We start from the raw sequence: 17,521 nt of genomic DNA, 5'->3' as shown, positions 1-17,521 counted from the left end.
AGGGGACAGGTGAGTAAACAGGTACGCACACACACAGATGCACGCACACACACAAATTCATCCACAGACATGTGAGGAGGTTCCTGGGGAAATGTCATGGATATACACACCGTGATGCCTGAGAACAACACACATGAAAACACACTTTGAGTGTTACCTGTGACTGACTGTTGCTGCCGCCGTTGCCTCCCACTCCTCCACCTCCACAATCACTACCACCTCCGCCCCCTCCGCTCCCTTGCTGGTGGTGGCCTGCCATCTCGGCCATCCTGCGCTCCATCTGCTCCAGCCGCTCCAGGATGGACATCCTGAACTGGTTGTCTGAAAGGGAGGGTGGGGTGGGGGGGTAGATCACGTCACGTGAGACTCACCCTCGCACTGTGGCTGTCCCCAAAGACTCATCACTGTGGAAACAATGAAACTGGCAGGGCGGCTCTGCAGGGTGCATCGAACAAGTCGCACACAGTCAGCGCATGGTCTTCTAAACCGCGACATTCCACATTAAGGAAAACCTGTGCTTAGAGTATTAAAGTTGTTAAAAAAGGGAACGAAACACTGGAATATTTTAAAGTAGAACAGCGTGTACTAAACCCAAAATAACACTGTTCCTCCTTTCAATATACAGAACTGGAAAAAAGAATATGTATCTTTAAAATAATCTCACGATGCCCACTTCCAGCAACGGGGCAGTGTGGGACTCAGAGGCTCTGCCTGATGTTATCCATAATTAGACAAAGCGTGATGCCGGCAAAGCCCACAAGGCGAAGGGCCGTGGCCGGCATCCGGGTTGCAGTCCTTGGAGAATGAGCGTGCGATTCTAGGAACAAATCAGTGTGTCGCGCAGTTAAACATAGTCACAGGTGATCACACCCCTCCGCATGTGCGCCTTCATCCGTCCAGGAAAAATGAACACGACCTGTTCGGGAAGGATATTTATCCCTTACGACTCTTGTCCGCACGAACGCTGAGTTTCCCGCTTCAACTTCATCTGTCCAAGCAGAACACTGACCACAACGGTCATCTGCTCAGACACAACTTTTGTTACCTGTCTATGCAAACAGGGCCAAGTGCAAATTGGTAGCAACATTGCAGAATCAATGTTAAAAAAAAAAGTGCATTGTTGCAGTGCTAATACTACATTAAAATAAAAACCAAAGGGAACATTGCTCCTTATACATTTATTTAGCAGATGCTTTTCTCCAAAGCAACTCCCACTGAACTCTATGTAGTGTTATCAGCCCACACACCTTATTCACCATGGTGACTTACACTGCTAGATACACTACTTACACTGGATCGCTCATCCATACATCAGCGGAACACACTCTCTCTGTCACTCACAGATTACAGGGGAAACTGAACAGCATGTCTTTGGAGTGTGGGAGGAAACCAGAGCACCCGGAGGAAACCCACACAGACAGAACATGCAAACTCCACACAGACCGAGCGGGGATCAAACCCATGCCCTCTTGCACCACCCAGGCACTGTGAGACAGCAGCACTACTTGCTGTGCCACCATACTGCCCACTCTTCTACCCAGGAGAGAATCACACCCACAAGCCAGAGTCTCCCTGCATATCACTAATTTACCACACTGCTGAAGTACCTTCTGGAATACTCTGGTATCTCATTTCCAACAGAATGAGCAAAACAGTCAATGTGTGGAGGACTTTTTTTGTGTGTGAGCACAGGGAATAAAGAACACTTTTCTCTTCCATCCCTGAACAGAATAGAATAACCCTCCTGGAATAACCATTCACAGACAGCAGGGGGAGTAGTAGGTAAGGCACTTGACATACGACCAAAAGGTTGCCAGTTCTCATTTCATGTAGAGGATTGCTGTGACACCCCTGAGCGAGGTACTTAACCCAAATTGCTTCTGTAAATCTTTAAGCTTCATAAATGGACAAAACTGTAAAATTGTAAGCTCTGTAAGTCGATTTGGATTTAATAATGAAAAAAGAAGATCTGAACCGATAAGCATGTTAAAGCGAAAGAGGGAGACAGCAGGCCTGAAGCGCTAAGCAGTGGTTTGACATGTCGCTGGTGCGACAGCACTGCAGTGTGCTGCAGTGGAGATGATGTCATCGCCACCTGCTGCCTTTCCGAGTTAGAGAATGAGCACTGCAGAGAGAGAGAGAGCGTGGGGATTGGGGTGGGTTTGGGGGGTGTCCAGAAATGGAGAACCACAACCTCATTGCCCCCAGGAGTGCTGTAATCATACATATTTGCAGTCCACTTCCACCTGGGGGGTTACCGTGGTAACCGGGTGACAAATACAAACACTGAAGCCTTTTTACACACATGTCCACCCAAAGGTAAACGGCAGCGGAGTCCACGTGAACTTATGGAAGACGCCTCGTAAAGCTGCGCACGGTGAACCAAGCTAAGGCATCAGACAATATGAGAGAACATACGCCTCTAACTGACCAACAGGGATGACACACACTCTTCAGAACCCTGTTGATTCCATCTGTTCGCAGCTCCGGAAAAGGACCCCGACGCAATGGCCAAATGTTTGGACACAAAGTGATATGTAACGTGGTTTCCATTCCAGGGCAATTTTCATTAGGGCTCTTATATAGCCAGCCCCCCCCACCCCAATCGCTGCTGATCTGTCCAGCATCATTAGCCAAGCAGTCAGTCTTGACCGTTCAAGCGCCAGCTGGACAATGTTAGTGTGTCTCTTTTCCACAGCTTCTTCATTATCTGTCAGGATGATCGAATTCGCTCCCTTGAGCAGAGTCCACTTCGGCCGCAAATAATAGGCAAAGTCTGAGATCAGGAAGGAAACTCGGGACATGCGTTGAGGCTGATAGCTGGTCTTCCTACAGCAGAATGCCTCTGATTTGAGAAACCTCTGCAAATTTTGGCTGCTGGGTCGCTCCTCGACTCGGCGAGACTGATTGTTGTCCTGTCGTGTGCTTCTGCAGGCATCGCAAGCCGGGAGCCCGGTACTCATGCCGTGTAACAAAAACACTCCTTCACAACCATCTGCGGTACTCTGGTGAGGAAACGCAACGGTTGAACCGGAAATCAGAAATGCAGCACGTAAATAGCACTGAGACATTGATGTGCGTTGGTGGAAAAGGTCGGTATGGTCCTTTAATTGCTCAGCCCCATTTTTTTTTTTTTTTGGTTTTCTTCGATGGATGATGCCAGGCCTCCTGCTCTGGGTTCGATCACGATCTCCATCTTACACGGATCACACTGGGCCCAGATGGTATCCCTGGAGGAGTGCTTAAAGGTCACAGCACCAGATTGTAACCCCACAAAAATAGAACAAAATCCAGAGGGAACCTCTAAAACAAGTTAAGTCCAAAAATAGAGACCACTTGTGGCATTCTTGTTCGTTTCTTTTTTTTTTCTTTACTATGGTGTGTCAGAAGACACGCACACAGAGCCAACATGTGACCACAGCTCTTATGCGTGCAAGCAGGGGATTTTGTAGCAGATCAACAAATCACTGAGTGCCTTTAGCGTACAGAAAACGTCCAGTTTAGAACTGTGATGACCTGAGTTTAGTGTCATTTATGGCACTTCTCGGGCCGATGATGCAAAGTTCAGCACGTCATCACTCTCCATCCAAATCAAAACACGCAACTGTATGCAAATTGAGCTTTATTTAGATTGTGGTGTCGTGTTCCTTATTGATCCTAATTCAATAGCAAATCTCCCATTAAAGGCAGTCGCAGAAACAATATATTTTCATACGGAGGCAGCTCATGTTCTCTGATCACTTAGTTGCTAGCCATTGAGCACCACTATAACATAGTGCTCTTACATACAGGGGCTGCCAGAGGTAGTGCGCTCCGTGGCAATAATTCTTGAATAGAATAGGAAGCTTGGATCTGAGCTGTTTTTAAATGAGAGGCAGTGAAATATCCATAACTGTACACTTTGCATGAAATTTTCAGAAAAATTGGATCTTTCTTTGAGTGGCAAACTTCAGTGGCCATGCTTGAGAAACATATCCATACCCATGTATCAAAGTGTAAGACTAGAATATATAATGTGAGGAGAGAAACTTCTACATCTCATAGAGAGCTCCCACGGTGAGTCCCAAAGCGCTGTCATACAGTGTGTTAAAGTGGCAGGTCTCTTTGCCTAAATCTATAGCGCTAAATACTGAGCTCTACTCTGTACTTATTTCCACTGGGGTAAAATATACTTGGCAGATAAAGAATGGCAAAGCTACTTGAGTAAAACCGTGTCTTCCGGGACTGAAATCATGGGCAGTGTCTGAGATTTTTAAAATGCATTACGCATCTGTATTGTACAAAAGTCACTTTGTATTACTGCAGATACAAACAAAACAGGATGTTGTTAAGTCTCCTTCGACAACGAAGTCTCGCCAAGCACCGTGGTACCGATTGGATTAGGCAATTTAAATGGGATCTGGACTCGATGGAGTCACTGCCAAAACAGAAACACCAGCAGAGTGTTTACAACAGTTCGCAACATCATTCTGTCCCTCATCCACGGAGAATGGCTGCCTTCAGCGCTCCTCTGGCCAACACACTTCACTACAAGCCACAGTAGTGTTCATGTTTCTTCCCTTCGTCCCGTGAGATCGAGAATCAGACAGGTTTCAGGTGGTGGCGTAACAGTGTTGAGTGACACAGAGGTCACATTGACATTTATTTATTTAGGAGACACTTTTCTCCAAAGCGACTTCCAGTGAACTCTATGTAGTGTTACTATCAGCCCCCACACCTTATTCACCGCGGTGACTTACACTGCTAGATACACTACTTACACTGGGTCACTTATCCATGCATCAGTGGAACACACCCTCTCTGTCACTCACACACTGTGGGGGAACCCGAACAACATGTCTGTGGGAGGAAAACACGTAAACGCCACACAGACTGAGTGGGGATCGAACCCATTCCCTCTCGCAGCACACAGGCACCATGAGACAGCAGCACTAGTCACTGTGCCATCATGTGGACCAAGGTCACAACAGTGAAGTGATACAAAAGATCTTTTGGTGTTACTCTAAGTGCAGCTGTGCTCCTTTAGCAGCGAGTTGATTGCATTTGCCAGCATCCATGAGGAGTAGGAAAGGGTTCATCAAGGCCAAAAGCACTCATTGCTATTATTAACCCAGGTGGAACTGGTCAGTCACAAGGGCTTCCACTAGCAAGAAGGGGAGTTGCCAAAGCTGTTACTTTGGGTTAAAATTTTGGTTAAAAAAAAAAATCGATGATTATTATCATTAATTATTAAAACAATGAAACATCTCTTGCTATTGGCTGAGTGGGGAGAACAATATTCTAAGTGTTAACAGTTAGGGATACTTATTACCAGGAAACCAGAAGAGCAAAATGAGCTCAACAAAATTTACAAAACTTCATCTTATGGATAATAAATTACATTTTTAAGAAAATTACTTTATTCATTAATTTCTCTTACTAATGTAATGCCTTTCACACCTGCCCTGTGTGAAAGCCTTAGTGTTAAAATGTAACTACCATCTAATTTTGACGATAATTCAGTACCTATTGAATTAGTTTTAAATATCTTTAACGTTAAAAATATGCATTACAGTCATAGTATTACTGTACATGCAATATAATTTTGCTGACATGCTAAAATTTCAGACTAGCAAACACTTGGACTACAAGAAAATATATTACTTTGAAAACCACAACATTTCTTTTTTGCTTTCAGAACCATATGTTGTACGTGTCAAATGAACCTCACGCAATTCTATGAATATGCAAATCATCTTATAAGACTAATATGCAGGCTCTTATGCTCAAAGTTCTCAAGAATTAATGTGGGTCCGAGATATTATCGACACCATTCCCCTTTATACAGACACCTGCTATACAGATATTTACTTTTCTGGCCTTGACGATTTTGCACCGCTGACCTCGGTATAAGAACTTTGTCTTTGTTTAACAAGTCTTTCCAGTCCATAAGTGCACGCAGTCTATGGTGGAACGTCCCCAAACACATGGACCACGTCTGCTCAGATGGGAAAGGATACCATCTCACTCTGGACCGTGTTCTCTTGTGTTCGACTCCTTACAGTACCTTCAGTTTCCAAGCTGAGGGAAACAAGGTTGTGACGATGACTGACACCCGTCAGTCACAGTTCCTTACAGCCCTCTTTTTACTCATTCCCTAGGAAGTTGCAATGCAGCCCAAGTGTTCAGTCGGCACCCTTGACAAACTGTCCCCAGTCCCTTTGTCCACTGGGACATTCTGTGTAACAGGGGTACATTCATGAAAAAGCCAATAAGTAAAACACTTCAAAATCATCTTTCACCAATGTTTCCATTGACATGAAATGCGAGGGAATATTAATAAAACAGCAGTCCTGTCACATGAAAGTAAGTACTCCCACAGCAGGGCCTTAGGCTTGTGGCACTCACTAGGGACAATTAGATTTATGAGGAGAACGCCCTTTATAATAGACTCAGAGCAATGTTAGAATAAGTGAAATGCTGCTACAATATTATTATTATTATTATTATTATTATTAATGCTGCATATGTTGTGGATGAGTTCAAACGAAGTGTCCGTTCGGGAAGGTATTAAGTGTTTCCCAGAAGAAGTACAGTACCGGGAATCGCGCTGTCGGTACGGGAAGGGAACCCGCCAATTACGCATTTTCAGGAAAGAATTAGATTCGGACTGGGGGGGAGGGGGTGTATCCTTACGTATGCATGAGGAAATATCCAATTTTACATCTTCAGTGGCTGTGGGGCTGTGAGACGTCAATACTTGAAAACACATTCGAGAAAGAACTTGCCACATGGCAGAGGAACGAGCGCGTTTCCTCCGTCTCCATCCGCTGTCCAGTCGCTCTCCACAAGTAGCGGTGCTGAAGTCTCACCCACAGTCTCCTCCTCGCAAGAACCTCCAAACCCCGCTTCAACTAAGAGGAAAAAAAGCAATAGCTCATCCGCACCGAACGTGCTACGGAGGAAATTGCGTGGAGTCTCAACATTAACTCCTCTTCGGATATTAATTTCCGTCACGGTTAAAAGCGCGCGACGGAACCCACGCGGATCTTCAGTCCTTCATTCACTTGAACGAGTGAATGAAACACCCGGCAAAGACGTGAATGAGAAGGCAGCCCCAACGTGAGCGCACCGCCGAACGCGTCGTGCTGTGCTACGCATCTGCGGGATGCGATGAGAGCGCAAACCTCCGGCCAGCCACACGCGCACTCCCGTAACGTTGCCTTTAAAGAGTTCCGCTGGCAGGAAAAGGGCTCAATCGCACAAAAAATATTTACTGCATTATATGCGTGTTCGAGTCCCATGTGCTGTCCCAGCAGATACACTTCCCATCTGTGTGTAGAGCTGCCTTAAGTTATATTGCCTTGGAGATGATGAGCTCATAAAATTAAGTGTTTCAACTTCGCAAACACGTTTCGTTAAACGTAGCTGGGGCTCGTGGGGGGTGTGTTTTAGTTGTGCATTTTTGCTGAGGACTTCTGATCGGGCGTTTTTTGGAGGACAGCAGGGGATGCAGAGGGGAAAGAGAGTGAATCGCTTTTGTGCATTTTGTGCAGGGGGAAGAGCGACTCTTTTCTAACTTATGAGTAAAGGGGAGAGGGGAAGAACGAGGGGAGGTACTTTGCTGCACGAACAAGCACGATGTCCACAATAAATAAAGCACCGGGAACTGGTAAGAGAAGAGAAACACGGACTAACGGAGCCCCCACTTCTTGTCTACGTGTGAGCAAAACGGACAAGAAACAACTTAGCGCTTCCTTTATGTATAGCCTCTCTCGCACGTGAGTCCTCAGTGCACGCGCACGGAGGAAACGGAGGAGCCCCGAGCTACCGGTGTGTGTGTGCGTGCGTGTGCGTGTGTGTGTTTGTGCGCGCGCGATGTCAGCGCGGAGTAACTTCGGGTAAAGCGCAAGAGCGCGAGCGCGAGGGTCTGACCTTCTACTTCATCTGCCATGGCCGGGGTGTCCGCGCGCGCACTGCCCCGTCTCTAGCAAAGAAAGCAGTCCTCGCGCATGATCTGCAGCGCTCGCGCGCCAAAGCCCGCTCCTTTCCGACGGTGATGAAGAAGAAGTGCCGGATAACACAGCCCACGCCAAGGGAAGGAGGTGGAGCAGGGATGTCGCGGGAGAGAGAGTGACAAATCCCCGCTTCCTCCTCCTCCTCCTCCTCCTCCTCTTCCCCCTCTCTCTCTGCCTCCGCCTGCCCTGCTTCATCCTGGCTCTTAATCCCCCCCCCCCCACTCCTCATCCTCAACCTCCCTCTGCCTCTTGCTGCCTCCTCCTCTCCATCTTCCCATTCCCTAGTCCCCCCCCGCCCCCCCAGCACACGAGCCCCCTGCAGTGAGTGACACATCCCCACAGGTCCACGTGGTGCCCCAGAGTCAGAGTGGAAGCTCCCGCGCTGTTACTCTCGTGCGACATCTTGCTGCACATTCGGCTGCATATTGAATTGATTCCTTTCCTTTTTACAGTCTGACTAACGACAACGAATGACTGACGGACAGTCAGGACAGCGCCGACACATCTCTTGATCTCCACGCACATCATCATCGGCGGTAGGCTGTGCGCCACGCGCCACGGGCGGGGGGGGGGGGGTCCGTATTTGTCGCGAAACGAAACCCTAATTTATTCGGCTCTGCCGCATGAATTATTGAAATGAACTGAAGTGTCGTTTTGACCGTCGCGGTCTTTCCTCCGTGGAAACAAGTGCTAATTTCCCCACGGACAGTCGGCGCTTCGCCTTTATTTTAATAGCAGCTCAATGTGCGCGTGCGGTAACGTTTCTGACCGAGTAGCGAACGGCAGCTCGGAACGCAACTTCGGCGGAGCGCTCGGGAAAAACGTCGCGTCGCGTCTTTTGTCCCGCGTGAGACTCCGTAGCTGAAATGCCGCAGAGAAGCAGCGCCCCCCCCCTCCAACCGCCCCAGTACCGTCCCCCACCCGCATTATGACAGATGAGGGAAACGGTGGCGATCGAACCCACACCAGCTGGACCGGTAGACGGAGAACGACCCCCTGGTTCAGCGCCGCAAACAGCCGCATGTGGACCATTATGCAAATAATGTGGACACGAAAACGGAGGGTCCCGACTGAACACGCCGTGCTAATTAACGTGAACTAATTAGCGAAAGGACGCAAAGCGGGGCTGTTGTTCCCCGTGTGAAACCCGCCGTCAGTTGGGACCAAAGCGCCGCTAATTTCACCCGGCGTCGGGCGCTAAACCACGTCGTTATCTCCCTAAAGCTTAATTCTTTACAACAAAAACTTATTTTTTAGAAGAACTTTTACAGACACAGCTCACATTCATTTCCAGCGGCTCTCTATGTTTCAAGCGCAGTTTGAAGATAAATCGTTAAATAGATAAATAATAAACTGCAGAATCATTTTACTTACTTAGTGTATAATGAATGTGTGTTTGAGACACTGATTGATTTTTCTGCCCGGAACTTCTGAAATACTGACTGTTGTGAGATACTCAAAAACTTCATTCGCATCCAGTTTTCTCTTTTTTTTTTTAATGAGGAGACGTTTTCACATTTCATTATGGAGTATATATCCTTTAGACGATTTAATGTATCGCACTCTTGTCTTCGAAGTCCAGCAGATTTCAGCAGAGCTCAGTGCCTTAAGGCTACAAGATATTGTAGACCTGTGCCCAGATAGTACTGTGTATCCAGAAAAGTTACACATCATCACTCTGTGTCTCCAGATCTGGCGGGAGTTGAGCTCTAATTTAACCAAAATATGTTTAGATATTGTCTTGAAAACATAGTCACATATAAGACATATTCTGACATCAGCAGTACTGAAAATAAATCTGTATTTGTTCTTTTACTGAATGGAACCAAAATTCAACGAGATGTTTATGAATTCTCTTCAATTTTTAATATCTGGAAACATCACCATACTGTACTGAGTAGTACATTCGTACTCATCCATGTCTCTAATCCAGTAAATGGTCCACGTTAAATGGACCCAAATGAAATGAAAATACACTGACCTCAGGTGTGATATGGAGTTCATTGCAGTAAATGATTTTTTTTTCACTGAAATAACCTTGCTGTCAGAGGCCAAAGCCACAGCGAAAGAAGCGCCCTCTCTTCCCACCAGGTGACAAGAAGGAAGGAGCTCTGCTTTGTCAACGTTTCGCAGGGGTTGACTGTGAATAATTCAAGCATGTGCCACAAGCGGATGGAACAGTGTATTGCTGGACTGTATTTCAGTTTGTCTTGTGATTAACACCAAAATGCATAAATGAAAAGTATTTCGGTTTTCTTCTCGCCTTTACTTTGGTCAAGAGGAAGCCGAGGAGGGGGTGCCTGGGCCATCACAGTGAATTAGAGTCAAAGTCGCAGCAGTTGGAACACATGCGTCCACCGGCAAAGGGAACGCTGACAAACCACCTCTCACCGACATGTTCCTGCCACGACAGAGATGACACACACACTAACCTGCCTACAGGGAACAAACAGTGTCCCCATACCCCCCTCAGCATCGTTTATGACAAGGATACCTAATCTCTTTCTCCTGCAGGAACTATAGGAGTCCACTCATATACTGCCAATACTGTCTCGTAAACAAAGGGAAGAAATCTGTATATACAGTACTATGCAAAAGTCTTAGGCACTTAGATATCTCACTAAATTATTTGTTTTAGACGGTTATTTAATGTCTTCTGCATTAGTGTAAATAGAAAGAGCATACTTTAGATTTCCCAGCATTCCTTTTGCAGAAAGTTACAGTATTACAGTACAGATTTTGTATGTCATCAAAAGTACACACACACACACACACACACACAGTCTGAAACCACTTATCCCAAGGGGGGGTTGCAGCAAACCGGAGCCTAACCCAGCAATACAGGGCGCAAGGCCGGAGGGGGAGGGGGGACACCCAGGACGGGACGCCAGTCCATCACGAGGCACTCCAAGCAGGAGTCGAACCCCAGACCCACCAGAGAGCGGGACCCGGCCAAGCTCGCCGCACCAAGTGGTTGTTGACAGTGGATGGTTACTAAGCTTTGTAGGAAGTTTATTAACTAAAAGCATTCTTTTTGGAAGCATTCTCACTTTACAGCTTTTTTCCCCAGTGCCTAAAAGTTTTGCACAGTACTGTATTTTGCTCATATGTTTTCATTTCTCATTCAGATATATTTTAAGCAAAAAACATTATCTGAGATCATCTTTTCTGGATTGCGCAGCATTACAGATTCAACGGATTTTCCTTGTTTTATAACATGTTAAATCACCCCGGTGCTGAATTGAGCAGACATAAGCTCCGTGGCACTGAAATGTGAAAAAGCAGCCAATAAAATATTATCTTTGCGCTGAGCAACTAAAAGCTGTAAGAGTCATTAATACCAATGCGGAAGAGACACGAATGAGACACAGATGTGGAAATAGTGTGTGAAGGAGCAGTGATTTCAGAAATGCACAGTTATGGGAATTTCTGAGAAATAAATATAAATAAGTACATAGTACACGCTAAGTGCTGGATTCTAGGCATCGGCTGGATGCAGGTCAGATATTGCAAAACGCATCAGTGATCCTGGAGATGACATCTGCTCAGATTCAAGTACTCAAGTTTGTATCCTTAGAGGTAATTATTTTCTTGCCTGGTGGTGTGAAAGAGAAGAGTAAGGAGTCTGGGAATGGGCTGTCGGGCCGAGACGGCGAACACAACAACCCGCCACGTAGCTGTGTGTAGCTGTGTGTTGCTGTGTGTTGGTGTGTGTTGGTGTGTGTTGGTGTGCCGTGAGCCGCCACTCCACAGTCACTTATTTCTCCTGCATCTAGGGCTCACTGCAATGCAGCTGTCCCCTTTCTGGGCTCCAGCCGATGCCCTAGTTTATCCAGCCGGTGTACTCTGCAACATCAGGACCCCTCCCTCTTCAACTACAGAAACACACAGACACAAACGTGCCTGTTTGAACCGTCACAGCCACCAACACGCAACAGACGTTTACGTTTACATCGATTCATTTAGCTGAAGCTTTTTTCCAAAGCGACTAACAATGTTAAGGTACTTCACAGTTATTTACCCACACACCCAGACAGCAGGCTGCTGGCCTCACCGAGTTCTGCCCCCATGCTTTGCGCTGCAGGGCCTGTTCTGGAATTCAACGCATATGCTGCTCTTTCAACGCCTGCGTTTTACCTCGTCTACCTTCCAAGTGCTACGTGTCCTCCTCCTCAGAGCAGACTTTTGCTGAAGACAGCCCGATGCTCGGTAGCGTGTGCCTTACTGTCTCCTGTGTCCACCTGCCCCCGCCGCCTCTTCTCGCTCTGTCCGGGTGATGCGTTCCCCACTCCAGCCAGGCTTGTCACATAGATATGCGTCAAGTGTCTCAGCGCATGGCGAGAGGCCTGATCTAGGATTTTGCCCAAGCAGATTAGCACAGGGGAGTTAAATCTGGGTGTGTGTGTGTGTGTGTGTGTGTCACGTTGCCCATATGGTCATATACGTTACATAAGGGGTATCTCCAAGATCACATTTCATTGCACTGTGTGGCACTAAAGTAGGTTCAGGGGATTTTTGTTATTTTGCCAGTTTTTTGTGGAGTGGATCTCGATGCTGTTGTTATGATCCAAGTCTAAGCATCTTACATGTGACATGGGTTGACCTGACCAACCGGACGAGACCAGGCCCTGTGCTGGAACGGGTGGCTTTTCCTCTTCTTTTCACTACGCTATTTTGTTTGATTTATTTTTTATTAGTTTAAGGAACACTACTTGGTCACTTTTGACTACTTTCAATAGGCAGCATGGTCTATAACCTCAACTAAACCTTTCCGTCACCTGTAAGACATAGTAATGCTCTTCACTGCCATGTCATAAACCCAAAAGTCCTGAGAAACCAATAAAGATCTAACGGGTTAAAAATACAAACTATAATTCAAATAATGGCTACTGGCGTAGAGGACAGTTGGCAGCGTGGTGGTTCGAGCTGCTGCCTTTAGACCCAAAAGTTGTAGGTTTGTATCTCACCTCAAACTGTAGTACCCTTGAGTTACTTGCCCTAAACTTCTCCAGTAAAACTGCCCAGCTGTATAAATGGGTAAATAATTGTAGGTATCTTAACGTTGTACTTCTCTCACGCGGAACCGAGGGAGCCGGAATAGCCGGACCCAAGCGCAGGGTCAATTGTCTGGACTCAAGGGCTCAGGCAAGTTCTCGGTGTCGGGGACAGGCGAAGGGTCGGCCGATCGGCGGTAGGAGTTGGAGCGAAGATCCGTGGACGCGGTCGGGGAACGAAGCGAGGGGTTGAAAACTGGAGGATGGATACTGGGAACAAGGGTTGTGTGCGGACTGGACGTCGCGAAGGAGGACGGGTGTCTCTAACGAGATTCCGCAAAGGTATGGGGGCTGAGGAGGGTCTTAAAAATGGTGAGCGGTTAGTCAGGTGCTTGACTGGAGTCCAGCGCTGTCAACTGAGTGCGGGCGTGGACGTGACAATGTCACTTTAGAGAAAAGTGTCGGATAAACGTGAATGTTACCGTCAGTATTCCTGGAGAAATTATCAAACACTTCCCTCTCGGCCTTTTTCGCAATGTTCGGTGTCAACCGTAACAAATACACAGCGTTAGCGTTCGAGAAAAACTGCGCAAAGTGCCAGCTATCTCCAAAAAGCACCCTGACAGCACCGACAGTATCTGCATCGAGGACAGCTTGACTATGTGACCCACAAAAGAGCGCTAGCTACACCCACGAGCCATACACGACGCTCTTCGGTCGCCATCCGCAAGCCGAAAAAGTAGACCGCGCGGAAAAAAAAATGGGGAGCACAAGACCGAGAGGAGCGGCCGAGGCTAAAGCAGTCCCCAACGATCTGTCCATCCCTGAAGTAATCCTGTCAACTCATAAAATGCCCTCGCCTTTATCCTCAGCGGCAGGCCGACACACACATTTACACAAACTATTTACAAATGGATTAGAGCATGTCTTAAAATAGCGCTGCTTCCGGCTGAAGATTCAAAGGTATTCAGGCTCTCTCGCGCTTTGTCTTTAGGGCTTGTGTTTTTCTGCCAAATAAGTAAATAAATACATACAGATATTGGCCCATGACAAAATATCTGCCCATCGCAGGAATCAGCCCGAATCCTAGGAAATGACCCAAAATAAAATGTAACATAACAACTTATCCAAGATTCCTTGGTCTCAGTGACACCTCATATACGCAGGTGTTTCAACAGATACGTCAGCGCTTAGGTGAGGACTTCTACTGACAACTGGTCAGTTTTTAACTGTTAAAATGTCAGGTTTCTTTGAGCGTATCCTAACATAACATTAATTGGAATTTAAACTGAGAAGTTAAACGTTTTAGGTTCTGGTAGCAGCTGAACAGAAGAAGCGAAGTTCTTCCATTTCCACTTGGCACCTGCTGGAGGACTCACACATACTGTTGGGTGAGATGATTGAATCCCAAAGATGATGGACTATCAAGACTCTGGAGAGGAGGTGGAAACTGATTTGGGCATTAGGGAGTGAGTTTTATGAATGGCATATCTACTGGATCACTATTATTCAGTTATTATTATAACAAGTGCTGTATTGCAATTCCTCGGAATTCCTCATCTGTGGCAGATCTCCCACATGTGACGCTGCTTTAATGGACTGGTTTTAGCCAATCCATCTCCAGTGGACATGTACACTAGCACAGCTTCATTTTTCTGAATGTGTAAAGGACATGGTCCGATCATTTCATATCACTGATTCAATCAGTTTTCACTAAGCATCCGGGCATCCTGGAGAACCCTCAGGATTTCTGGCTAAACATGACCAATGAGAGCCATCTGAATAATCCATATTATGGCACCAGATTTCAATTACTTGGCCAGTTCTTACATATTGTATGAGACGGATGTATCTGTTCAGATGACTAAACGACCTAGCAGGCCAACTCTATACAAGGGCCTTACTCTCTAGCTCTATAGATGTTTTCAGAGTCCAGTGGTACTTTGTATAAGAACAGAAAAAACATACAATTGCTTAAATTTAAAAAAAGCTTCAGGGATGTCTAATTTACTGCAGTTAATTAAAGTGCTAAAGGTAACGTCAATTTCTGAAAAGTGAGAAATCTACTGAGATCACATAAAGGCACCTTAGTGCCTATGGTAAATGTTGGGGTGAGGACAGGACATATCATCACTCTGAAAGAGCCAAACATCTCCTTTTGCAACAAGGTCAAATACACCAACACCTCACCTTACAAAAGTTTTAGAAATTTTAGAGAACATCCCAATTTCTCCAGAAATGGGGTTTGTATTACATAAAGATCTATAATCTTAGATGCATATATATATTTTATTTATATTTATTTATATATTTATTTATATATCCGTGTCTAAGTCTCTCTTTCTCCTGATGTAAAGCACACATTGTATTTTCTGTGAGATGTACGTCATTCTGGAGAAAAGCGACTGCTAAAGTGATAAAGCGTTACTTGCATCAAATAACAGAATAAAAATGTTTGAAACGAGCCCAGTAGAGCGTTATGGCCCCAGGCTGTACTCTATCTAACATTCCTTTTGCTCCTGACCTGCACAACACCTTTCGTTTCCTTCTCCAGCGCCTTACGAAGCAACCGCTTCTCCTGCTTTAGTGTGTAGCCGTGCTGCTACGTGCCGACAGGTCGCCTCCCCGGTCTCTCGGGGAAACACCACACGCTTTTCCAAAGTCTTCCAATGGCGCCTGTCGATTCTCCCATCGCTTTATCGAAAAGTGCGAGACCGTGAGATCATGACAAGTTTCGAGGACATCATTCCAACACAACGTGGCTCCACAGTGTGCCTAGAACCACTCAAGTCACCGTTCCCCTTTTTTTACTCTGAGCAACTTTGCTAAGTGTATTTGTCTGCATCCATCTCTCTCTGTCCAGTGTGTGTGCGGTGGTGCAGCGGGTTTGGGCGGAGTCTGTTCTGGGGTTCGAGTCCTGCTCGGGGTGCCTTGCGGCGGACTGGCGTCCCGTCCGGGGTGTGTCCGCACCCCCAGTTCTGCGCCCTGCACCAGCAGGTTATGCTCCGGTTCGCCGCGACCCCGCTTGGGATAAGTGGTTGCGCACATTGCGCGTGTGCGATAGTCATTGTATCAATCATTATTTTTGCGTCATAATTACTGGTGACTAATTACATAATATCAAGCCCTTGTCTGCAATCCGTTTTCATAGAAAGACTACAGTTTTGGAATGTAAATGGGTTTTGAACACTTTGCTGGAAATACATTTCTGAAGGACGTAAACCAGCAGCCTACCGTCCAGAGAGAGCCAGTCATGCTGGGAAGAGGGCAGCGAGGGCAGGGCGCGAGCCTTGTACTCGAACACCACCGAGTTGGAGATGATCTGGTTGCTGATCGCCACCTGCAGGGTCACCAGCCCCGTGTCATGAGCTGCGGAGGGAGAAGACGAGTGAGCAGCAGGCAAATGAACAGGAATTACGGTCATCGCTATTATTTCTCCAACGCTTTGCCCAAGACGAATGATGATGATGACTTTACCTATTTATACGCTGCAAATACAGTACCGTGCGTGTGCACGCTGTAGCGTGTCCCTTCACGAGCGGTGAACCAGCATACTGGTTACCTGGACCAGGAAACCTCTTTAGCCAGTATAACACATTGTGCTTTGACAGCTACACAGAGTGTATCCGTCTCCATGTGTGCGGCTCAGCAGTGACCTTCGGCCTGAGTGACGGAGAGGGGATGCAACACTCCTTCCTGAGTCCCTGGCTCGCTGGCTGATGGGGAGCTGAGTGAACACGTGACTGCTGTTTTTCAAAATGATACTTGATTGACTGTGCAGAAATGGGAAGGTGAGGCGCTCGCACCCGGGCAGTAGCAACGCAGCACACCGGGCTGGATCAGCGAAGCGGGAACGGAGATCTGGTCAAACAAGCAGCTGTAGGTACTACTGGCCTCTTGCCAGGGGCCTGTGATGAGCACCTTGACTCCGCCCTGAAAAACAGGAGAACGCCAGTGGCAGAAACACCCAATGAACAAGGCCTACCCCCCTGCTTCCTGCCCCCACCTACAATCTGTATGCATCACTGTCAGGCACTTTCACCTCTTACCTCAATGCACGGTTACATTATATTTACTCAGGCTCTTCTTCACTTACACAGCTGGGCAAATTTAGCAGAACAATTTAAGGCATGTAAGTTGCTCAAGGGTACTAGAGCAGGAGGTGGGATTCAAACCCACAACCTCCAGGCTGAAAAGGAGCAGCTCTAACCGCTATGCTGCCAGCTGTCCCCACATTTACTCACTGCTGGTGTGTGCTTTTTTTCTACTGGCACACGAACTCTGGAGCTAAATTGCTTGACAAATTGCTGGAGTGGAGAGGAGGAACGCGGCTGAAAGAGAAACACTTTTACTTGACATTTTTAATGTACTGTGGCCATCTAGTGGCAAAGGTTACGAATAACACCTCTGCAGATTGACACGCGATATTTCATGGCTTGAGAGTTGCCACCTAGTGGTCGTAAAAAGTAACTGCAGGCTTCAGACAATTTAACCCAGATGCACCCTGACTGACAAAAACTACTGCTACTA

The 17,521-nt window shown here is 46.7% G+C and overlaps 1 protein-coding gene across 7 annotated transcripts in view; it reads right to left on the bottom strand.

The window, feature by feature from the left end:
- The window catches only part of LOC108933484 (calmodulin-binding transcription activator 1-like), a 288,342-nt gene that overhangs the window by 14,214 nt on the left and 256,607 nt on the right, over positions 1–17,521 (bottom strand). For all 7 annotated transcript variants that reach the window (XR_003798268.1, XM_029259174.1, XM_029259181.1 and 4 more), the window contains 3 exons: positions 16,798–16,924; positions 16,226–16,360; positions 158–321 (listed from right to left, as the gene is read on the bottom strand). Coding sequence is in view for 6 of the 7 variants with exons in the window: in XM_029259174.1 (XP_029115007.1) it covers positions 158–321; positions 16,226–16,360; positions 16,798–16,924 (426 nt within the window). In the remaining variant the exon portion in view is untranslated. The remainder of the gene's footprint in view (positions 1–157; positions 322–16,225; positions 16,361–16,797; positions 16,925–17,521) is intronic.

The sequence above is a fragment of the Scleropages formosus genome, chromosome 2 (assembly GCF_900964775.1).
Source record: "Scleropages formosus chromosome 2, fSclFor1.1, whole genome shotgun sequence".
In the NCBI taxonomy this organism is placed as follows: domain Eukaryota; kingdom Metazoa; phylum Chordata; class Actinopteri; order Osteoglossiformes; family Osteoglossidae; genus Scleropages; species Scleropages formosus.
The sequence above is the reverse complement of the archived record's forward strand: the minus strand, read 5'-3'. Positions and strand labels throughout refer to the sequence as shown.